We start from the raw sequence: 25,933 nt of genomic DNA, 5'->3' as shown, positions 1-25,933 counted from the left end.
CTCCAAACTGCCTTGTTGTTTATGAGATGTGCATTTCCGAGTGGTCCTAGTGCTGCCGAATCAAGTAAAAGGTGCGGAATGTACACCTATATTTTCTGCCAGACACTCTGCACATTTTTGTGTGAACATGGCTGAAAGCAGCCATGTTTTTTTTAAACCTCATGCAAGGCCCTGGGAAACCAAATAGAAGTGTAATTCTCCCCAATGTAAGACTTAAAGGAAATCTGTCACCAGTGTCACCTGCACTAGGTACAGACCGGTAGTATAGGGTACACTGATGACAACGGTACTTACCTCATGACGGGGATCTCCTGTAATCTTCTCCGGTATCTTCAGTTCCGGGCACCCAGCTTGGGGCATGGGCGGAGCTTCGTGACTCTGCTGGGTCCTGAGAACAGCAGCGGTTACGTCATTAAAGGGGTACTACCGTGGAAAACTTTTTTTTTTTCTTTCTTAATCAACTGGTGCCAGAAAGTTAAACAGATTTGTAAATTACTTCTATTAAAAAATCTTTACCCTTCCTGTACTTTTTAGCGGCTGTATCCTACAGAGGAAATGTTTATCTTTTTGGATTTCTCTTATGTCACGAGCAGAGTGCTCTCTGTGGACCTCTGCTGTCCATTTTAGGAACTGTCCAGATCAGCATATGTTTGCTATGGGGATTTTCTCCTGCTCTGGACAGTTCCTAAAATGGACAGCAGAGGTCAGCAGAGAGCACTGTGGTCATGACATCAGAGAAATCCAAAAAGAAACATTTCCTCTGTAGTATATAGCCCCTAAAAAGTACTGGAAGGATTAAGATTTTTTTTTAACACAAGTAATTTACAAATCTGTTTAACTTTCTGGCATCAGTTGAAAAAGAAAAAAAAAAAAAGTTTTCTACGGTAGTGCCCCTTTAAGCTCCGCCCGTGCCCGGATCTGAAGATACCAGGGAAAATTACAGAAGATCCCCGCCACGGACCGAGACGAGGTAAGTACCGTTGTCATTGGTGTCACCTGCACCACCTGTCTGTACCGACAGGTTCGTGTAGGTGACACTGGTGACAGATTTCCTTTAAAGGATTTTTTTTATGATTATATATATATATATATATATATATATATATATATATATATATATATATAAACAATGTGTATGTATGTGTGTGTGTGTGTGTGTGTGTGTGTGTGTATGTATGTATGTATGTGTGTATGTTCCACAAAAACTTTCAAACGGCTAAAGATATTAACATGAAACTTGGCACACATGTTACTTATATGTCAACAACAAACATAGGATAGGTGATTTAACCCTTACTCACCCCCATTTGCCAGGGGCGGGGCTTATGTTTATAGTCCCATACAAGTCAATGGGAAATATATGTTACTGCATAACTTCCAAACGGCTGGAGATATTTTGACAATACTTGGTCACATGTTACTTATATGTCCACTTAAAAATAGTTAATTTAACCCTTAACTACCCCCATTTGTGAGGGTCAGGTTTTTTTTTTTTTTTTTTTTAAAGTCCCATGCAAATCAATGGGAAATGTATGTTCCCATCTAATTTCCATTAGGCTGGAGCTATTTCATTACCTGGTACACATATTACGAGTTAGGATATGAGGTCGGGACGGGAGGTCAATATATGAGGAGGGGATATGAAGTCAAAAGCTTCCTCCTTTGTTTATTTTCCTCCCCAAAAAGGATTAGGAAGGAAAAACCGGGCAATGCCGGGTACTCAGCTAATATATATATATATATATATCTCAAACTTCTGACATGTCATAGTAACATGTTAGAAGTTTTGATCAGCAAGGTCGCTGAAGCTGAGACCCAGACCGACCATAAAAATGAAGGAAATATGGCCCTCAGTTGAGAACTATGCCCATTCTTTGGCACTCCGCTTTCTTTTAGAGCTGGAAGGAAAACGGTCCATCGCAGATAAACTGCAGCGGGAGAATGGAGTATCCAAAATATCTGGCTCCTACTCACAATCACCAGAATAATGGATAACAGAGGTTATGCATCAGTCCATGCTTTATATTGTTCCTTGCTTCTGGATATTCCAATCATGTTTATACCCATTTATATGACTGTCTATACCCGTGTGCCTTCAGCTGTTGCAAACCTACAAGCCCCAGCATGCCCGGACAGCCGTAGGCTGTCCGGGCATGCTGGGGCTTGTAGTTTTGCAACAGCTGAAGGCACACTGGTTGAAAACCACTGATCTATATGCGCACACTGTATCTTATCTGGTCAGAAACCCAGCATGCGTCTGTATTGATAGACATGGCTCTCTACCTATAAAAAATGTCACTTTATACTGTCTCCATTGCATCGCTCGTACTTTTATTTTTCACGTAATGAAACAGAACACAAGTCAACTTCAATCCTAGAGAGCCGGCGCTCTCGTCTTTACCGTAGCAAATTTAAAAAAATAGATACTCATTGCAAGAAGTTGAAAGCTGTTCCAAAATTCTTGACTATTAGACTTGTATTCAATGCAATGTCAATTCATCACATCTAAAGCTTATTAAAAAAAAAAAAATGTAAGTGGAATAAAAAGACTGACGTGGCAGAGCAATAAGAGTAACCCCACCCAACCCGCCCCCCAGCCCGGGCCTATAATGCCCCCGTCTCCTCTACCTGTTCCTCCCCATTTTATTGCAGAACAGGATACCCTTAAAAGCAGTTACATATCAGACCATAAAAGGAGAAAAAAAAACAAAAAACTTTAAAATAAAGTTTGTTGCACATGAAGCCTTCAAAACAAAAGAATATAAAACTGTACATAGAGTAAGGAGAATAGTAACGCAGAAGTGAATACAGTGGTATAGAAAGGCCACATCCAATGGCTGCTTTGCAGCAGACAAAAAAAAATAAAAATTATGATAAAAAATTGTGGAGATTAAGATTTTCTCACCCCCGCCCTCCCCAATAGCAGAAAACCAGCAGACGTGGAGAAGACGAAAGAGTCTAAATGCACATCTAGTGGAGTGTTCCTTTAGAGCATCTCTATAAAAGTTCATACAAAAATAACGCAAGGCAATCTCTATGTAAAAGACGGCTTCCAGTGGCGACCTCCTCTGGGAATTCAGTGGTAATCGGTTTCCTTCAGGTAGCTAATGGTTATATGACAAAGGCTTGCAGCTGGTATGTGCTGTGAGAGGAGACCAGATCTCACAGGAAGATCACCCCTCCCTCCGCTTATCTGTCTTTGGATCCCAGTTTCTCAATCAGTTCCTGAAGGGGAGCCAGCTCTCGACGGTCAATCAGGTTAAATTCCTGCAGGGAAAAAAACGGTGTAAAATCAACAGGTAAACAATATAGAGTAGTAATCCACTGGTTATCTACTTATAATGCAGCACCGATCTCTAGATATAGCCGGGGAAAGAGTGCCAGTGTGCACTTCACTCCCCAGCTTGGTGCCCCATCCGACTCATTGCAGGAGACGGGCCTCAATGTATGTCTATGGAGCCCGTCTACAAGTCAGGTCAAGCAGCAAGCCAAGGAATGAAGTGCACAGCCATATATGCTTGTATGGACATGGTGAGGGGTCTCAGCACGGAGACCCTGCCTGATCAAAACGTATGAGATGTCAAGATTTTTTTTGTGTTTTGGGTGAAAAATGTTGTCCCTGCAGCTATTGCCTGTGTGACCCTGTGAAGAGACCAAATACAGGAAGTGTGGGTGACAAACAGCTCTGTGCAGGATCCTGGTTTGGTAATCATCCTGATGTGTGAGTTGGAAGTGTGTCAGGGGGGCACCCCCTGCTTGTCCTCGGGGCACAGAGCGCCCCCCCCTGCTTGTCCTCGGGGCACAGAGCGCCCCCCCCTGCTTGTCCTCGGGGCACAGAGCGCCCCCCCCCCTGCTTGTCCTCGGGGCACAGAGCGCCCCCCCCCCTGCTTGTCCTCGGGGCACAGAGCGCCCCCCCCCCTGCTTGTCCTCGGGGCACAGAGCGCCCCCCCCCTGCTTGTCCTCGGGGCACAGAGCGCCCCCCCCCTGCTTGTCCTCGGGGCACAGAGCGCCCCCCCCCCTGCTTGTCCTCGGGGCACAGAGCGGCCCCCTGCTTGTCCTCGGGGCACAGAGCGGCCCCCTGCTTGTCCTCGGGGCACAGAGCGGCCCCCTGCTTGTCCTCGGGGCACAGAGCGGCCCCCTGCTTGTCCTCGGGGCACAGAGCGGCCCCCTGCTTGTCCTCGGGGCACAGAGCGGCCCCCTGCTTGTCCGAAAAATATACACATTTTTTAACCAATGCATATTACAAATATACACATAGGAGATTTATCAAAACCTGTCCAGAGGAAAAGTTACTGAGTGGCCCATAGCAACCAATCAGATCGCTTTTTTTTTAAAAGGCCTCTGAAAAATGAAAGTAGTGATCTGATTGGTTGCTATGGGCAACTCAGTAACTTTTCCTCTAGACAGGTTTTGATAAATCTCCCCCATAATGTTATTATCTGCATTATATACAACATTTTTGCAAATGACAGGTACACTAAGTGACAGTAACAATCCCATGCCAGATACACATGCAAATTCCCTAGTAATATGGCAGCGAAACATCCTTAACCCCTTAAGGACTCATCCCATTTTGGCCTTAAGGACTCAGACAATTTAATTTTTACGTTTTCATTTTTTCCTCCTCGCCTTCTAAAAATCATAACTCTTTTATATTTTCATCCACAGACTAGTATGGGGGCTTGTTTTTTGCGCGACCAGTTGTCCTTTGTAATGACCTCACTCATTATATCATAAAATGTATGGCGCAACCAAAAAACACTATTTTTGTGGGGAAATTAAAACGAAAAACGCAATTTTGCTAATTTTGGAAGGTTTTGTTTTCACGCCGTACAATTTATGGTAAAAATGACATGTGTTCTTTATTCTGAGGGTCAATACGATTAAAATGATACCCATTATTATATACTTTTATATTATTGTTGCGCTTAAAAAAAATCACAAACTTTTTAACCAAATTAGTACGTTTATAATCCCTTTATTTTGATGACCTATAACTTTTTTATTTTTCCGTATAAGCGGCGGTATGGGGGCTCATTTTTTGCGCCATGATCTGTACTTTCTTTTGATACCACATTTGCATATAAAAAACTTTTAATAATTTTTTTATAATTTTTTTTTTAATAAAATGTATTAAAAAAGTAGGAATTTTGGACTTTTTTAATTTTTTTTCGTTCACGCCGTTCACCGTACGGGATCATTAACATTTTATTTTAATAGTTCGGACATTTACGCACGCGGCGATACCAAATATGTCTATAAAAATTTTTTTTTACGCTTTTTGGGGGTAAAATAGGAAAAAACGGACGTTTTACTTTTTTATTGGGGGAGGGGATTTTTCACTTTTACTTTTACATTTTTTTACATTTTTTTTTACACTTGAATAGTCCCCATAGGGGACTATTCATAGCAATACCATGATTGCTAATACTGATCTGTTCTATGTATAGGACATAGAACAGATCAGTATTATCGGTCATCTCCTGCTCTGGTCTGCTCGATCACAGACCAGAGCAGGAGACGCCGGGAGCCGCACGGAGGAAGGTGAGGGGACCTCCGTACGGCGTTATGAATGATCGGATCCCCGCAGCAGCGCTGCGGGCGATCCGATCGTTCATTTTAATCGCGAACTGCCGCAGATGCCGGGATCTGTATTGATCCCGGCACCTGAGGGGTTAATGGCAGACGCCCGCGAGATCGCGGGCGTCGGCCATTGCCGGCGGGTCCCTGGCTGCGATCAGCAGCCGGGATCAGCCGCGCATGACACGGGCATCGCTCCGATGCCCGCGGTTATGCTTAGGACGTAAATGTACGTCCTGGTGCGTTAAGTACCACCTCACCAGGACGTACATTTACGTCCTGCGTCCTTAAGGGGTTAAAAGGCTTATTCAGACTTACAAAATGAATGAGACTATCCTCAAGACAGGCCAACAAAATCAGATTGGTCTGAGTCCAACTTCCAGCATCCCATATGTATATCAGCTGTTTGGAGGGGCTTTAGTTTGTTTATACATGCTCTGTACCTGCAGTCACCCTTCTATTAGTGGTACAAGGTTCTGCTATGTTGTACCTTTCAAATTACCAGGACTACACTGCAATATATACCATGACCACTACTGTTACTAACAGTACAGCGATAGCGGGCAACTCAGAGGCACACTAGCTTTAGGCTCCTAAATTACCTGGGCATGGACTGGGACGTCAGCAGTAGTGATGCCTGACTGCAAAAAGCAGGCCCCAATGTGAATAGGTTTGTATTTCCTCTGAGAACAATGTAACTAAGGACAGGTTACCATCGGCATCAGCGGCCCTAGTCCAGGCTGGATCACAGAGCTGACCGGTCCGCTGCATAATGGACACCCACACTGACCAAACCCACTGATTTTGGTGGAGTCCGTCGGGTTTTCTGCTAGTGTCCATAATTCTACTCGAAAATAACTGGTAAAAAAAACACCTACATGCAGCCTTTTCTTTTGTCGTTCTTTAGGTGGAGTATTCACAAACAGAACCCCCCTCGGATGAGAACTTAGATGCTCTATTTCCATGCGTATAGAAACCATAAGGTTCTTCTAGAAATGTCTATGCTCTCACCTGTACAAAGAAAATGAAATGTTTAAATGATGTGTTGAGATGTGCTTCTTCCTGTAGCTGCATAACAGAGTCAAAGTGCTGGTGGTAGATGTGAGCGTAGACCCGGAACAGCCGCTTCAATATAGTCTTTGCCACAGACATGAAATTCTTGGGGAAAGGGACACCTGCGCAGAGGAAGCAGAAACACCCGTTACAACCACAAATCATATACAGGATATAAGAGAATACATGGCGGTAATACACCACGCGGGGAGACATTAGTGATGTACAAACCTCTATAAAACAGCAAATGAAGAGCAAACGTGTAAAGGAGTCACAGTATTTTCTCTGTCCTGAATGCCAGATTTTTCCGTCAGGTCAGGATAGACTTGATAGCTAAAGTGTAGGTCTACCTTCAGACTGCATTCACATTTATTCATTATGTTTTTAAAACTATGAAAAAATAAATCCCCTGTAATAAAAAATTTAACTCTCCCCCCTTGTCTCATTTCTCCTCACCCCCAAAATACAACAAAAAAAATGTGATATTCCTTATTACAAGAAGAATTATCCAGACTATTATAAATTTTATAATACCGCACGGTCAGCAGCATAAAGACAAAAAAATGCTGAAGTATGGTCACACCTGATCAAAGAAAAAAAAGGTTATAAAAAGTGATTAAAAAAAAGTCAACATGACTAAAGGAGTGCATTAGACCTGAAACGCATCACAAGGGGCTTCGAGGGGAAAAACAGGAATAGAGATGGCGCTGACCAGGATAGAGGGAGCAAGAGTCACCGCACGTCAAAGAAGTCACTTTATTCCAACAAAGATGCAACGCGTTTCGCTGCGCATGCGCAGCGAAACGCGTTGCATCTTGGTCGGAATAAAGTAACTTGCTTGAAAAGGAAAACCGTCACCAAGTTCACCGACACTAAACCCAATACACTGGGCTATAGTGTGGGTGAACCTGAGTCCATACACTTTTTTATGCTTTCTTGTTGAAGAGTTGTCGTCCCCTAAAGTTCCGCTGTTTGCCCTTCACTTGCGCTCTGAAGGCGGCCTTGCTTTGGGTCCTGGAGGAAGAGGCCTTAGCCCGCCCCCCTTGTTCGCATATTCATTTTCCCCCTCAGCGCAGCATTTCAGCTCTGTGCAGTGTAACTGTGCATGTGCCGGTTCCTCGCTACACCTGGAAATCGGGAGTAGCGAGACTTCAGAAAGAGGTGCTTCAGGGTATTGCACTGCACAGAGCTGCCACGCTGCGCTCAGGGGGAAAATGAATATGCGAACAGGGGGGTGGGGGGGGGGGGGTGGCGGTCTAAGGCCCCTTCCTGCGGGACCCAAAGCAAGGATGCGACGGGGGACCCGCCTTCAGAGCACAAATGAAGGGCAAACAGCGGAACTTTAGCAAATGACAACTCGGCATCAAGAAAGCATAAAAAAAGTAAGCGGCCCAAGTATGGACTCCTGTTCTCCCACACTATAGCCCAGTGTATTGGGTTAAGTTTGTGTGAAGTTGGTTTTCCTTTCAAGCAAGTTACTTTATTCCGACCAAGATGCAACGTGTTTCGCTGCACATGCGCAGCAAAACGCGTTGCATCTTGGCTGGAATAAAGTGACTTGCTTGAATTGCTGTGACTCCTGCTCCCTCAACCCCGGTCAGCGCCATCTCTATTCCTGTTTTTCCCTCGAAGCCCCATCTCATTGCAATCTACTACATCAGGAAGGCTGCAGACAGGACATCGCACAATGCCACATGCTTTCCATTGTTGTGTATGCAGGTACATAACCTGTAGCAGTAAGCAACTGTTCACCCCTCCCCCTCTCCCGGTTCACCATTGTACTAGTGAAACTCCACTATGGCGCACCTTTGCTCTTCTCTCTATGGAATGAAAAGGATTTCTTAACTGCACATATCTGCGCTAGACTACTGTCTTTGCTGGGTTCACGCAACCTTTTTGCAATACAGTTCCCGTATCAGGTTTTTGATAACGGATTCCTCAAAACCTGACTAAACTGTATCAAAACGTGTTAAAAACCATATACGGTTTGAAAAATCAGTTTAAGAAAAAAAAATACGCATATGTTTTTAACTTTTCATTCCATTATGAATAAAGTTTCACTTGTTTGAAATTCAAAGAAAAACAACTGTATGGTGAAAACCGGATGGACCCATAAGCACATACGGTTCTGCACGGTTCCCCTTGACTCCTATGTTAAAAAAAAATAATGTATATGTTTCAATACGGTTTTTCACCCGGACAAAAAACCATGGACGGTTTTGGGTACGGGAAAAAAACTGACAAAACAGTACAGGATGCAAAACGGGCACAACCTGATGCATCTTTTGGCATACGGCAGGGGTGTGGAAATTTAATTAAAAAAACTACTTTTCCGCGGGACTAAAACGGAGCAAAATCTACTTGTCCCTCATGACGATCCACTTGTTCGGGCCAATTTTCACTTTTACACTCGTTTTTTCCTCCTCCTCTTTAATAGCTATAACTACCTACTATAATGATACCTTTTAATTTTTCAATAACATTCTCCAAACCAAAAATATATATATAAAATTGGTGAAGTAAAATCGAAATAATAAAAGATAATTTGGCAAATTTGGTCGTTTTCTTTTCTACGCCATTTACTTTGTGGTTGAGATAACATGCTGTTTTAATAATTTAGGCCAGTCTGATTACAGCAATACCAGATTTGTATAGTTTCGGTCATTTTTTGACCCCTATAGCTATGAGGGATAATTTTTTGCGTCAGAATCTGTTTTTTGTATCGGTACCATTTTGGTATTGATCTGACTTTTTAATTGCTTTTTAACTTTTTTTTCTGGGATATTATAAAAGTTGAAATTCTGTGGTTTGCTATATTTTTTTTATTTATTTTTTACATTTATGTCATTTACTGTATGGGATACATAATGTTATATTTTAATAGTTCGTACATTTACGCCCCCAGCGATATTAAATATGATTATTATTATGTTTACATGTTTTTATATAGGAAAAGGCGGTGATTTGAACTTTTAACATGGAAGGGGTTAATGTGTGTCTTTTAAACTCTTATTGAAACTTTTATAAAGTGTAAAACAAAAAAATAAAGACTTAGGAGGAATCATTAGGATTCCTCATACAGATCAATAGAGTTCTATTAAACTCCATTGATCTGTGTGCTCTACGATCCATTGATAGATCCTGGCTGGACTAGGCTCTATCAATGACAGAGCCACGGAAACCAGGGAAGCAGAGGTAAGCCCTCCGGCTACCTCTATAGTGGATCTCAACCTCCCCCCCCCCCCCTACCACTAGCCCACCAGGGAGCATTCACAAGTCCCTTTAGACACTGCAGTCACCTTAGACAGTGGTGATTTAAAAGGGTTAATAGCCAGCTGCGTTGATCGCTGCATGCTGGCTATTAGCGGTGGCCCCCAGCTATGAGAACAGCTGGGGGCTGCAGAGTACGGAGTGGGTATGAGTCGGGAGCCCGCTCTATACAGACTGCTGAGCACCTCCGCACTTGGCAGGTCCGGCCCTGCTTGCCCGAAGCCGGACTAAGGGCCCGAAAAATTCACCTGCCAGGCACCCGGAACTGCATGTCCCGGGCGATAGGAATTCCACATCCCTGATACAGTTTTCAATGGAGAGTCAATGCATACGGTTTTCAATACGGTTCTGTATGATTTTCAAATTTAAAACGTATACAGGAACAGTATTGCAAAAACGTGGTGTGAACCCAGCCTTATCCAAAAAGGCAATACAATGTAAAAGTGGTACTGCCAAAAACTACAGCTCATGGTCCAAAAAATTGACCCTAACAGAGGCCTTTCGGCATGGTACTACCATATGAATACACACATGGCTTGAGTTTTCTAAAGATTACAAACTATCCAACATAAGTTAAGCCTTCATGGAATGTATATAGAGTCTTCTCCCATCAGAAAAAAAAGCCATATTCCTGTACAGGGTGTATATATAGTATTGTAGATCAATTAAACAAATAGGTCTGAGCTGTAATTCCAGATAACCAATGGGCAGGAGAGGCTCTATCGCAGTTTGTCACTTCATATTAAATATATACACAGTCATATCTTTCTTCTACATGTGTTTTGTGATCCTCAATACTCCACCCACGGAATCTTCCAGAGACAATGTGGACATTTATCAGCCTGTGAACATAAGGCTATCAGGGAGAAGCAGCCCTCCTGATCACTTACACAACCTCACAAAGGCTGGGTTCACATCATGGTTTTGCAATACAGTTTCGGTATATGTTTTCAATTTGAAAACCGTATGGAACTGCATCGAAAACCGTATGCACTGACTCTCCATTGATATCCGTATGCCAAAAGATGCATCCCGTTGTGTCCGGTTTTTACCCGTACCCAAAACCGTAGTCTACCACGGTTTTTTGCCCGGGTGAAAAACCGTATTGAAATGTGTGTGTGTAAAATATATATTTTTTTTTTTTCCTTTTTTTTATTTATTTATTTATTTATTTAATGGGAACCGTATGTGCGCACGGTTCCATCCGGTTTTCACCATCCGGTTTTTGACTTTGCACAGTTCTTTTTCTTGGAATTTCAATCAAACAAGTGAAACTTTATTCATAATTGAGTGAAAAGTTAAAATTGTTTTAAAAAAAAAAGTTTTATTTTTATTTTTTTTAAACGGATGCAATCGGACATCATTTTTCAAAGCATATACGGATTAAAATTTGTACACACGTTTTGATACAATTTAGTCAGGTTTGGAGGAATCCTTATCAAAAACCTGATACGGGAACTGTATTGCAAAAATTTAGTGTGAACCCAGCCAAACACTGCCCATCCTTTCTGCTAAACCAGTGTTTCTCAACCAGGGTGCCTCCAGCTGTTGCAAAACTACAACTCCCAGCATGCCCGGACAGCCAACGGCTGTCCGGGCATGCTGGGAGTTGTAGTTTTGCAACAGCTGGAGGCACCCTGGTTGAGAAACAATGTCCTAACACTGTCTCCTAACGCTGAAATTAATCTGTAAAGAAGTTAATATGAGAAAAGCGCTGACATTTTGTGTTTCTGCTTTAATAGGGGATTTGTAATATGAAATGCTACTAATGTATCTGCAGTTAGGTACAACTTGTCCCCACAGCACAGGGAAGTTATACATAAGGGCTCTTTGTGCAAAGTTTATTATAAAGTATAATAAACATGATAAAATAAGTGACAGGCTTGTACAGAGTAAAAAAGTATCATGCCCAGCACGGGCTTACAATCTACGAGGAAATAGACAATAGGTGATGATAGAAGCTGTTCAAATAGCAGTGTATTGAGGATGGTTTTTTGAACCATCACCTATAAAAACAAAAATCATACAGTTGTCCATTCAAAAAAAAAAAAAAAAAAAAAATCCATCTCATAGTACAACTCATACAATCATAATTAAATCACACAATCATCCATCAAAATTATGCAAATATGAAATTATTCACTGCCTTTAAATAATCATAAAAACCACAGAAGTTAAGGTAGGCCAAATCATAAAATCATCCATCACAATCAGAGATAAAAAAATAAATAAAAACCCAACAAAATCATGCAGTTTTCTCTTGCAATCAATCATCTTATGATCCATAACAATCATGGTATCAAAAACATATTCATAAGTAAGTATCACCCATTCTCAAATGGCAGAATCACACAACAAAATCATCATGATCCCTATCATGCAATCACCTATAACTAAAGTCACCTATTACAATCATGACCCTCACAAACAAGGAATCAAAATCACAGATTTAGATTTACAATAGAAGAATTAAGGAATCATACGTCACAATCATGTTATCAGAAAATTCTGCATCATAAGCACAGAATCACACAATCATCCATAAATGTCATGTAGAATTCTGCAAGACTCAAAGCCTCAAACATACATCACTGTCACAGAAGTATGCACCCACCATCACAATCATTAAATCATTGCATGATTTTAACGAACGAATCATGCAAACCACGCACAGCCACCGGCAAACCACGCACAGCCACCGGCAAACCACGCACAGCCACCGGCAAACCACGCACAGCCACCGGCAAACCACGCACAGCCACCGGCAAACCACGCACAGCCACCGGCAAGCCACGCACAGCCACCGGCAAGCCACGCACAGCCACCGGCAAGCCACGCACAGCCACCGGCAAACCACATACCAGTCACTAATCCCTAGATCAGTGTTTCCCAACCAGGGTGCCTCCAGATTTTGCAAAACTACAACTTCCAGCTCTAAATGACAGACCGTTTTATAATGTTTATGGGCCCATCTCAGCCCCACAATCCGTGAGCCTCGAGCTTTTCTACATGCTCATTTAAGTGTTTGTGTGTGTTCAGAGTTCAACCAATGAAATCTTTGTCTTTAGTACATGCTGTAAAGGGACAGGTACACTAACTTTCATTAGCATAAAACCTCAAACTATAAGTCCCCTAATAAAAGTGTTACACAATATACTGCAAAAAAAAAAAAAAAAAACCTTTGAATGTAAAGTATTCTCTAAATCAATGTTTCTGAATCTGTGGCTCACCAGTTGTTGAAAATCTAAAAATCCCATCATGCCCTTTGGCTGTCCAGATATGAGTAATTGTAGTTCTTCAACAACTGGCAGGTCGCAGGTTTGGAATCGTTGCTTTATATTATGGAATTGCCCCCCTCTATGTGGATCGCTCTGATAACAGTCAGCAGGCCTGAGGGGTATTTTACTGCTGCCCCACAGAAGAACCAGCTAAATACAGGGGCTGTGTACAGGCCACAATGGAGAACACCGTAATAAAGAAAACATATGCCTATTTTTAGATTGGGCAACATCTTTAGTTTCATGTGCACATTGGGTTGATGCCACTTCCTGTTTTCTGTACCACAAGCAAATTAGGAAATTAGACATTTCTATTAAAAAAAATAAAATAATAAAATAAAAAGGAAATCTGAGCTTGGAGTAACATTAAATAACACTAGGAAATAACTTCTAACGCAGTTACCTAAACATCAGTATCACTTCCCTTATTGTGATGGAGTCCGACTGTTCATAGAAATGTGAATGATCTCATATACAAGAAAAAGAGCCCTCGAGAAATACGTGGTGTATACAGGTCTGATAGTAGACTGGTCAACGCTGCCCGTGAGGAGACCAGCAGGGAAATCATTGGCCACGCCCCCTCAATACAAGTCTCCCATAGACTTGCATTGAGGGGGCGTGACCATTTCACAAGGGGCGTGGTCGATCCATCCTGGAGCGCGAAAACAGCATTCTGAGCATGTCGTTCTGAACACTGGCCAGTGGAGTACCCCTTGAAATATACAAGATCCATTCCATTTAACCATAGCTATAGACTAGTATCATCTGGCTTGTTACTACCTGTACAAGGATATGACCAGGAGACCATGGTTAGGCAGACATTTACATCACCAGTCAGCTAAGCTGAATGATGTGAAGTATGGCTATACTGAAGTGTCTGAAGCTGCTAAAATAACGAGAAGGGAGCAAAAAAGTGACTGAGCAGGAAGGGTGAGGAGATCATTACCTATTATCAATGACAGGTCCTGTCTTATCTACCTCCAGCTTTATGATAGCGATGTTACCTTTCCTGTCTTTGATGTAATGGCTTCTGATTGTCCTCAGTATTCACAGCACAAGCTGAAAAGTAATCTCTTCCATTCAGTAAATATCAGTGTTTTCAAAACAGTGTGTTTCCAGCTGTTGCAGAACTACAACTCCCAGCATGCCCGGACAGCTAAAGGATGTCTGGGCATTCTGGGAGTTGTATTTTTGAAACTGTTTGTAAAACACTGACCTATCGAGAGGACTCCGTGCTAAGGGTGCGTTCACACGGCCGTCTGTCCCCAGTTTTTTTTTTATCCCCATTTCGGTTCCGTTCTTGCAGGCTGTAAACGGATTAAAAACGGTTTTAAAAAATCCCATTCATGTCAATAGGATTTTTTTACAATCAGTTTACATCCGTTTGAACCAGTCTGCCCTCATTTCCATTTTTTTTTGCAGCAGAAAAAACAGCACACAGTATTTTTTCTTCCGACAACAAAAAATAAATAAATAAATGGATACAATAAATGTAACATTGAAGTCTATGGAAAACAGATGAGCCTTTAATGTCATCCATTTGCATCCGCTTTTTCAATCAGTTTTTTCATCCATTTTTACTTCTGAGCACGCTCAGAACAAAAAATTATATTTTTTGATTTATTAACTGAACAATAACTGATCCAAACCGATACAAACGAATAACATCCATTTGCATCCGTTCTTGTCAGTTTTTATTTTTGAGAAGAACGTCTAGACGATCGTGTGAACGCAGCCCAAGAGAAGCACAGTACCTAAATCGTTCCACTAATCTCTCACCAATGTACTATAACACACGGGCATACAACTATATATACAGTCAACCTGCCAGGCTTCAGACAGTACATATAGCTTGTTATAACCCAAAATAGATTAAATAAATAAAAATATATATATAACAAAAAAAATACATATGATACAGCAGTATAGGTTGCTGGTAAAATGTTTTCTTTTCATTTGCAAAAAGGGCCAACTCACCCATAGACATAAAACATACAAGTCTGACACATTTCGGTTCGACGCTTTATTCATAAAGTGATGTCTATGGAAGAAAGCATCAAGCTGAGAAGAGTCAGACATTTGCGTGTTTAAAGGGGTTCTCCGGTGCTTAGACATCTTATCCCCTATCCAAAGCATAGGGGATAAGATGCCTGATCGCAGGAGTCCCGCTGCTGGGGACCCCCGGGATCTTGCACGCGGCACCCCGTATGTAATCGCCCCTCAAAGCAAGCCCACGGGAGGGGGCTTGCATTGAGGGGCGGAGCGCGAAGTCACACGGGGGAGGAGGCATTACGTCGCACACCGCCGGCCTTGTGGTCGTCCATAATCAGACCCGGAGTGAACACGCTCTGGGGACTGATTACAAACGGGAAGCTGCGTGCAAGATCACGGGGGTCCCCAGCAGCGGGACTCCCGCGATCAGGCATCTTATCCCCTATCCTTTGGATAGGGCATAAGATGTCTAAGCACCGGAGTACCCCTTTAATGTCTAAGGGTAAAAAGGACAAACTCACCCTGAGACGCGTTTCGGGTTGATGCCTTATTCATAGGATGATGTCGATGGAAAAAGGCGTCAAGCCGAAACGCTTTGGGCGGACTCTCAGCAGAGTGGGGGCATGTTGATCACTCTTTAATATAGATTCTTCAGCTGCAACAATATCAGCTGATAAACACATGAAAAGAACTTCCTCTATTCGCCTTCCAATTATCACAGGACTTAACAGCAGCATTGTCCTGGTCTGTGTCTTTAAAAGGGGTACTCCACTGGAAAATTTTTTTTTTTTTTTTTTTTTTTTAAATCAACTTGTGCCAGAAAGTTGAACAGATTTGTAAATTAATTCTATTAAAAAATCTCAATCCTTGCTTTACTTATCAGCTGCTGTATGTATCAGAAAAAGTTCTTTTCTTTTTCAATTTCCTTTCTGTCTGACCACAGTGCTCTCTGCTGGCACCTCTGTCCATTTTACTAACTATCCAGAGCAGGAGCAAATCCCCACAGAAAACCTCTTCTGCTCTGGACAGTTCCTGAAATGGACAGAGGTGTCAGCAGAGAGCACTGTGGTCAGACAAAGGTAATTCAAAATTAAAAGAACTTCCTGTGGATCATAACAGCAGCTGATAAGTACTGGAAGGATTAAGATTTTTTAAACAGAAGTCATTTACAAATCTGTTTAACTTTCTAGCACCAATTGATTTAAACATTTTTTTTTTCAGGGGCGTACTCCTTTAAGCCTCACTTCTATGACCGCCATGTGTAGCCACCGCTCTGTAGTTTATACTTTATGAAGGGACCGATGGCAGCTGCTATGTGTACAGGACACAACAATGTGAGATAGAGGGCCAGGTGCCTGGTTGTACACAGCCTGCTATTGCCCAAAACAGCTTGTGACTTGTCATGTTGTCAAAGGTCACATATATATGAGTGAACGCACAGATACCGTGCCTTTAAAAGAGGAACCAAAATAAAACAACATTCTCACTTCTCAGTCCATAGGATTTATTTCTTCTGCACTTTAACAAGATTTTCAGAACAGCAGGTACAGACTAAATAACATAGGCCCAAGTCCTGTCCAATTCATCTTCCTAGGCTGTACTGCATTGTTTCCCAACCAGGGTGCCTCCAGCTGTGGCAAAACTACAACTCTCAGCATGCCCGGACAGCCTTTGGCTGTCCGGGCATGCTGGGAGTTGTAGTTTTGCCACAGCTGGAGGCACCCTGGTTGGGAAAGATGGAATTTTGACTTGGGCTGGGTTCACACCACGTTTTGCAATACAGTTCCCGTATACATTTTCAATATGAAAACCGTACGAAACCGTATTGAAAACCGTATGCATGGACTCTCCATTAAAACCGTATGCCAAAAGATGCATCAGGTTGTGTCCGTTTTGCATCCTGTACGGTTTTGTCCGTTTTTTTTCCCCCGTACCCAAAACCGTTCCTACCACGATTTTTGGTCCGGGTGAAAAACAGTATCGAAATAGTGCATTTAGTAGCTTTTTTTGCCTTTATTTGGGCCCTGAAACTGTACAAAAAAGTTTAAAAAAAAGTATTTTCTCTATTCTTTAGCAACCTGAAGCTAGTGAAGAATAGTCCTTCTCACATCTAAGGTATGAACATTTTTTGGAGATTGACAAAAAGGTAGGAAGAATAATGTCCTGTGATCTATGAAAACTTGGTACCACTTTTGGTAAAAAAGACAGGTCCAGTTTGAGGAGGATTCTGTCATCCAAAATTGTCAGGTAAGGTTCGTTTACTGATAAAGCTTGAAGTTCACTTACACACCTGGGTGTAGTTATGGCCACCATGAACACCGCCTTCCAGGTAAGTAGTTTGATAGAGGTTCAAATGGCGATTTAGTTAATTCTGACGAGACTAAATTCAGATCCCAATGGAGGAGAAAGATCGGTAATCCTAGGTCAAATTCTGGAAACTGCAGAGAAAAACGCTTGATCCATTTATGATCAAAAATACATCCCAATGCCGATGTCTGCACTTTTAAAGGTACTAAGAGATAGACCTTTATTGAAACCTTCCTGCTAAAAATGTAGAATTTGAGCAATATTTGGCTTGAAAATGAAGCTGTAATCCCTTGTAAAGAAGAGGGCCCTGGGAGAGAAGATCTTAGCAGGAGTGGAGAGGGATGGTCTATTGAAAGGTGCTGAAGAAGTGTGAACCATCCTCTTTTTGGCAAATTTGGACAAATTAAAATTATCCTCGACTTCCCTTGTTGGATGTTTAGCAGCACCCGCAATATTAGTGGGAATGGAGGGAAGGCATATGCCATCTTGAATGTCCATTGTTGTTGCAAGACATCTACCCCGTCTGGAAAATCCTTCGGGTGAATGGAAAAGTAACGGCTCACTTACCGATTCTTCCTGCTGGCAAATTGATCAATCTTCTGGTATTCAAATGAGGTTGCCCAGAAGATTTGAGAATTTAAAGGGGCATTCCAGGCCAAAACTTTTTTTTATATATATCAACTGGCTCCGGAAAGTTAAACAGATTTGTAAATGACTTCTATTAAAAAAAATCTTAATCCTTCCAATAGTTATTAGCTTCTGAAGTTGAGTTGTTGTTTTCTGTCTAACTGCTCTCGTTGACTCACGTCCCGGGAGCTGTGCAGTTCCTATGGGGATATTCTCCCATCATGCACAGCTCCCGGGACGTGACATCATCATTGAGCAGTTAGACAGAAAACTTCAGAAGCTAATAACTATTGGAAGGATAAAGATTTTTTAATAGAAGTCATTTACAAATCTGTTTAACTTTCTGGAGCCAGTTGATATATAAAACAAAGTTTTTGCCTGGAATACCCCTTTAATTCCCATTCTCTCCGATCCATCCGGTGTCTGCTTAGATAGTCTGCTTGAATGTTCTCTGTTCCTTTTAAGTGAACAGCAGTAATAGACAATATCTCCGCCCAGGTAAACAACTTCTTTGCTAGGTCTTGTAAAGGTTTGTGTCTTGTTCCCCCTTGATGATTCACGAAGGCTACTGTGGTGGTGTTGTCGGAATAGATTTTCGCGTGGTGCCTTCGAACAAGGGTTTCTGCCGCCTTCAATGCCATCAGAACTGCTTTTAGTTTGGGGACTGAAGAGTGGAAGAGAGAAACTCCACTTTGTAACCTTTATCTCCACTTTAGCACTTTATCTCTTACCATTGATTGAGGAAGAGAGATAGTCTCCCCCCACCACCGAGTTGTCACTATTTTTGTCAGAGGTATTGGGATTGAGCAAAAACTCTCCCTTTACCTCCTTTGGGATAGCTCCCCCTGCCCGTTTTTTTTCCTTTCTCTTTATATTCTTTTTGCTTGTTTTTAAAGGGACGAAAATTCTTTTTAGGTTTCTGGGATTTCTTCTCCGGGAATCCCTTCTTCCTATCCGCTGCTTTTTCTAGAATGTTATCCAGAAACTCCCATTTTTTCCTTAAAAAGGGAATTGCAGACGATTTTGTTTTTGAAGTTGTCACCATGACAATTTTTTAGACAGAGCGCTCTTCTGGCGGAAATTGACAGAGCAGGTCTTTTTATTTTCTAAAGTATTTCCCAGCTGAATTAACCACATATAAAGAGATCTAGCAACGCTGGTTGCTGCCATGTTAGGTTACAGTAATGCAGTAGAAGAGTCCCAATCTTTGCGAAGGAGGCCATCCATTTTCCTATCCAAAGGATCCGTCACTTGGGAGGCATCTTCAAAAGGAAGGGACGTCTTTTTAGTAACCTTTGTTACTTGAATATTTTTGGAATTTCTACCCACTGTTCAGTGTCCTCCAGATTAAAAGGAAATCTGGATATGAACTCTTTGGATAAGGATAACCTTTTTTTCAGGCTCCTGCCTTTCATCAAAAATTAGACTCTAAATTTTCATGAATAGGGAAACTGTTTTTTTTCTTGGGTTTTAGCCCCGCAAACATTTCATCTTGAATAGTTTGAGTGACTGGAGGATCCACAATATTCATAGCGGACTTAACTGCGCCCAACACAATGGCCGGCATTTATCATTGTAGGTGTAAGTGAAGCATTTATCATTGTAGGTGTAAGTGAAGCATTTATCATTGTAGGTGTAAGTGAAGTATTTATCATTGTAGGTGTAAGTGAAGCATTTATCATTGTAGGTGTAAGTGAAGCATGTATCATTGTAGGTGTAAGTGAAGCATGTATCATTGTAGGTGTAAGTGAAGCATTTTTCTGCACCTTTTTTTGTGTGTGCTGGTAATGTGTAGGAGAACCACATTGATTAAGTGGTCACAGAGCATTTGATACATTTGTGCAGGTCACATTTTCTTAAATTTTTCTTCACATACACCAAAAAGGCGCAGTCCATAAAACCCTTCCATATCATGTGTATTGCCAAAATCAGTGGATTGCAACTCAAAATAAGCAGAAATGTGTAAACCAAAAAAGGCGCAAAAATGGCGCAAATAAACCCTGCTTGCGCCTTTTTGTGCCTTTTGACAATGACAAATGTCGGCCATTATCTGTATCCTCAGCAGAAAAGCAATACTTTTTATCTTCAGTTTTTGTAGAAACAATGGGCAATTCAATCTTGGACTCTTAATCAGAGGAAAGATCCAGATCTGAGTCAGGGTCTGAATCTTCCACAACCACTGGTTTGGATTTTTTGGCAGGAGGAGGTTCAGACACTGTAGGGGTAGGCAAGGCGGCCGTCACGGATGCTTGAACCTGCTGATTTATAATATTTTAATTGGTCCATAAATGAAGGTGTTTCCTGTTGGCCACTTTTTGCAGTGCAGGAGGAACACAGGGGTCTAACATTACCGTCCGGCAGTTTTTCTGAGCACAGTACACGCCAGAACACAGCGCCACCTCTAGAAACCAGAATTTTGAAAGTCAGGCCACAACAGGAGGAGGGATTTCCGGCAACCCCATACTGCCTAGGTCAATGCTGACCTCGCACGCAGCACCGGGACACACAGAGACCGGAAGAAGTCAGGGGAAGCACACGTGTGCGCCCGAGACCCCTGCAACAATGAATCCTGCTGCATGAACGACAGGAGCGCCGCGGAAGGAAAAACAGGTCCGGCCATGCGGCGACCCTGAGCGGAGATTGCAGGGGGGAACCCGAAATACAACGCCCCACACTGCCTGGCATTTTTCCAAGAACCGCTGATCCCATCGCCAGCCACGAGACCAGGAGGTACAACTTCTATGCTTCCTATAGGAACAAGAAACATCGAGGGGTAATCGGGGGAGAAGCCTTTTTAACTTCTGTGCTTTCTGTTCCTATAGGATGAATTGGGGCACTGTCATGTGGGGCTGTTGAGAGGAGGATTAGAAAACACTGCTGTACTGGATGGCTTACATCATATTAAAGCATTTTCCAGACATGTTGTGTGCAGCGGAAATATGAAGCCTTTTTCTAAACACACAGACAACCCAAACCTGTCATTACCTGTAATGCCTAACAACAAATACAGGGATATTCAGTAAAGTATGAGATGTACAGATGTGCCCGAGTCAGAGCCAAGAAATACAATGGGCGGATGGTACATCTCACTTCATCTAGACCTGCCATGTGTTCACAACAAACCACTCCGTTCTCTCTAATAGTCCCATATATGTATGAAAATCCTGACCTCACAGCGGCAATGCCGAATGTTAAAGTAAACAGGATAATAAGCGTTGTCATGGGATCTATACAGCCAGAGGCATTGGGCTTGTATCAAGGACAAAGCAGTCATAGAAATAGGCTTTTCAAAACCAGCTTCAGTTTAGGTCTCCTTTAAGGCAGTTACGCAAAAATAGAAAGAAAGAAAAAGAAAAAGATAATTTCTTCCAAAAAGAGCTCCACAACTGCTGTATGGGGTATTACAACTTGGCTCCAATAAGTTCAGTGGGACCGAGCTGTAATACCACACAAAACCTTCGGACAGGCGCTGTTTTTCTACTCCTGGACAACCCCTTCAAAGATGCACCGTTTCTTTTTTCCCACATCATGCACACTCCCCACCACTAGTCATACAGCACTATTAGTTCTATTCCAGCACACCTCAATCTGTGTATTATTACTGTAATGTAAGCACTAGCCTGACTGTCACAAAGTTACTGTACTTTATGTCAGAGGATGTTAGTCCTGGGTCAGATGACCACCAACCAGATTCCCTCCTACTAGCTCACATAACCCTCCCCTCCCAACCCAGATCTATTCACCTGGCTGAACTCCAGACCTAGCAGCTTAATCTGATGACAAGGTGCAATGATCAAACACCACACCAAATATCTCTGCACAGCTAGAGGATTCATAGTAAATGAAGGCAGCATTATAGAATTACTTTAGTGATCAAAATCCAAACCGACATGGAGTCTAGCCCATGCCTGCTACATTTAAACAGGTAAGCACAAGGCATGCACAAGAACCTCTACATTATTCACTAATCATTGCCTATGCTGTACTTAAAGGGGTATTCCACTGGCCAGCGTGAGAAAGAAATGTTCCGAACGCTGTGTTTGCGCTGTGGGGGTCGGCCATGCCCCCTTATGCCATCACGTCCACACCCCCTCAATGCAAGTCTATGGGAGGGGGCGTGACGGCAGTCACGCCCCCTCCCATAGACTTGCATTGAGGGGGTGTGGACGTGACGGCATAAGGGGGCATGGCCGACCCCCTTTAAAAGCAAAAATACTTACATCCACCTGGAGCCTTTACAAAATATATGTAGGCTAGGAGAATTCGGAATGGTTATATGTTTGAATTAGGACAATGTACTGTACAATCGTCTGTAGAGGCCATATAACACAGCTGTAGAGTGTGGACCCCGCCAGCTATCATACAGTATAATACATTTATAATGATTAACAAACGGCACCGAAATAACTACGCAGAGAGGGAGGAGGCACCTGGGCACTGGAGATAGAACAGCCATAAATACAAATAGTGATTAAACATCTATCTATGACTCTTGCTTATGAACACAAAGGGGGATTGCAGTCACTAAAACTATCATTCTGATTCAATTGCGCCAAATTTAGATAAGATTTCCCCAATAATGTTTTGCGGCCTGTGCAAAGAACATGTGCAATCTGACTAGAGATGAGCGAACTTACAGTAAATTTGATTTGTCACGAACTTCTCGGCTCGGCAGTTGATGACTTATCCTGCATAAATTAGTTCAGCCTTCAGGTGCTCCGGTGGGCTGGAAAAGGTGGATACAGTCCTAAGAAAGAGTCTCCTAGGACTGTATCCACCTTTTCCAGCCCATCGGAGTGCCTGAAGGCTGAACTAATTTACGCAGGAAAAGTCATCAACTGCCGAGCCGAGAAGTTCGTGACGAATCGAATTTACTGTAAGTTCGCTCATCTCTAAATGTGACCACTGCACAGAAGACAAAAGCTGGCATCATGAGGCCTGTCTGGAAACTTTGGCGTTATCTCTGCATTGGCACAGAGCAAGCAAGTTAACTATGGGAGGTAAATAATGAAGCTTCTGCACAGTCAGGCCACGGTTCGGTCTTGTTAAGAATGTTCACCAATCGGAGCGGATAATAGGATTTAACAGAGAGAGGTGATCTCATGCTGCTTGTTAGACTGTTCCTGCAGCTATAGTCTTTAAAGGGGTATTCCAGGAAAAAACTTTTTTATATATATCAACTGGCTCCAGACAGTTAAACAGATTTGTAAATTACTTCTATTAAATAATCTTAATCCTTTCAGTACTTATGAGCTTCTGAAGTTAAGGTTGTTCTTTTCTGTCTAAGTGCTCTCTGGTGACACCTGTCTCGGGAAACACCCAGTTTAGAAGCAAATCCCCATAGCAAACCTCTTCTAAACTGGGCGTTTCCCGAGACAGGTGTCATCAGAGAGCACTTAGACAGAAAAGAACAACCTTAACTTCAGAAGCTCATAAGTACTGAAAGGATTAAGATTTTTTAATAGAAGTAATTTACAAATCTGTTTAACTTTCTGGAGCCAGTTGATATATAAAAAAAAAGTTTTTCCCTGGAAAACCCCTTTAACAAAAACCTAGAAATGTTTGCTACCTGAAACAACCGTTCCCTTAGGCACAATGGGGGAGATGTATCAAAATCTGTCCAGAAGTTGCTGAGTTGCCCATAGCAACCAGATTCCTTTTATTTTTAACAAGGCCTCTGCAAAATAAAAGAAGCGATCTGATTGGTTGCTATGGGCAACTCAGCAACTTTTCCTCTGGACAGGCTGGGATAATTCTCCCCCAATAAGTATGTATATAATATATATATATATATATATATATATATATATATATATATATATATATATATATATATATATATATATAATATAATATACATGTAAACTGTATACCCCAGATCAATCACCCAATACTATGAACAATGTAAAGTAACAATCAATGATAAAATATCTATTAGCCACAGTGCAGAAAATGTAATAATGCTTCTACTAAGTTATACATTTTTTGGTTGTCATAACTTGTCATCAAACAAGCTACCACAGGCTACAGCAGTGTTTCCCAACCAGGGTGCCTCCAGCTGTTGCAAAACTACAACTCCCAGCATGCCCAGACAGCCTTCGGCTGTCCGGGCATGCTGAGAGTTGTAGTTTTGCAACAGCTGGAGGCACCCTGGTTGGGAAACACTGCTCTAATGAATTATAAGACATCATTGAGACCGCAGTATCTAATGTATTGAGACTGGATCAAAACTACAACTCCCAGCATTCCGGCATGCTGGGGGTTGAAGTTTTGCAACAGCAGGAGGCACCCTGGTTGGGAAACACTGGGCTACAGAGCAGCGGACTGCACAGTTGTCGGTACGGATTACAGGTAACAAGATAGGAGGAGGAGAAGTGTTTTGAGGGATAGTAAAGGACAAGTAACTAAATGCAAACTACAATAATCTATGTAGCTTAAAGGGGTATTCCAGGCAAAAACTTTTTTTATATATCAACTGGCTCCGTAAAGTTAAACAGATTTGTAAATTACTTCTATTAAAAAATCTTAATCCTTCCAATAGTTATTAGCTTCTGAAGTTGAGTTGCTGTTTTCTGTCTAACTGCTCTCTGATGACTCACATCCCGGGAGCTGTGCAGTTCCTATGGGGATATTCTCCCATCATGCACAGCTCCCGAGACATGACATCATCATTGAGCAGTTAGACAGAAAACTTCAGAAGCTAATAACTATTGGAAGGATTAAGATTTTTTAATAGAAGTAATTTACAAATCTGTTTAACTTTCCGGAGCCAGTTGATATATATATATATATATATATATATAAAAAAAAAAAAAGGTTTTGCCTGGAATACCCCCTTTAAATGCGGAAATATTTTATATTGTGACCACAGAAATCCATTACCTACAACTACTGGAGTTGTATAAGAGTCAAAGGAAGAAGTGCAGAGCTACTTACCTATCTTGGAGGGGAATAGGGTCTCATCATCGAGCTGGTCTTGGACCCAGGTCATCAGATAATCTATATACTTGGGAGCAGAACACTTTATCGGCTTCTTTATGTTGGTGCCATCTGCCCAGTGATATTCATATCTGTAAGATATTTATTCCAGTACATTAGTAACTTCAGAGTGTATATATATATTTATTTATTTTTATTATAAAAGCATATAAAAACTTACTGTGCAAATGGTTTTAAAGAGGTACTTCGGAACAAACGTGACGTCATGAGGGGGGCGGGGATATGACGTCATGAGGGGGGCGGGGATATGACGTCATGAGCTCCCGGAGCTGTCTCCAGCGATCGGAACAGTTTGTTCCAAAAGCTGAGCAGTGGAGTACCCCTTTTAAAAGGCCAAAAAGTTATCATGGCTGTCATTTACCTGGAACATGTAATCTTTTTGGAGACCTAGTACTCTGCGTAGGAATGCGAGTGGTGCAAAAGTTGAAAATAAACACATACCGTATTTTTCGCCGTATAAGATGCACTTATACGGCGAATACACCCCTATCGCGGCGGTCCCTGCGGCCATCAACGGCCGGGACCCGCGGCTAATACAGGACATCACCGATCGGGGTGATGCCGTTTATTAACCCTTCAGACGCGGCGATCAAAGCTGACCGCCGCGTCTGAAGGGAAAGTGACACTAACCCGGCTGTTCAGTCGGGCTGTTCGGGACCGCTGCGATCTCACCATGGCGGTTCCCAACAGCCCGACTGAATAGCCGGGTTAGTGCTTACAGGACACCGGGAGGGACCTTACCTGCCTCCTCGGTGTCTTCTCCGTTCAGTATGGACGGCGCTCTCCTTCCTCGTCATCACGTCTTCACGTACGTGCGTAACGACGTG

The 25,933-nt window shown here is 42.2% G+C and overlaps 1 protein-coding gene across 4 annotated transcripts in view; it reads right to left on the bottom strand.

Moving 5' to 3' along the window:
- Positions 1–2,195: 2,195 nt before the first annotated feature.
- LOC130368144 (MOB kinase activator 1A) overlaps positions 2,196–25,933 on the bottom strand; it is a 65,646-nt gene continuing 41,908 nt past the window's right edge. For 2 of the 4 annotated variants that reach the window (XM_056571498.1, XM_056571497.1), the window contains exons 4-6: positions 25,044–25,177; positions 6,592–6,755; positions 2,197–3,267 (exon numbers count right to left, since the gene is read on the bottom strand). In XM_056571498.1, coding sequence (XP_056427473.1) covers positions 3,190–3,267; positions 6,592–6,755; positions 25,044–25,177 — 376 coding nt within the window. In that variant the 3' untranslated portion in view covers positions 2,197–3,189. Of the gene's footprint in view, positions 3,268–6,591; positions 6,756–25,043; positions 25,178–25,933 lie in introns of all 4 variants that reach the window. The other 2 variants (XM_056571496.1, XM_056571499.1) reach the window with 2 other exon arrangements.

The sequence above is a fragment of the Hyla sarda genome, chromosome 4 (assembly GCF_029499605.1).
Source record: "Hyla sarda isolate aHylSar1 chromosome 4, aHylSar1.hap1, whole genome shotgun sequence".
Lineage (NCBI taxonomy): Eukaryota > Metazoa > Chordata > Amphibia > Anura > Hylidae > Hyla > Hyla sarda.
This window is presented reverse-complemented; position numbering and strand designations above follow the sequence as displayed.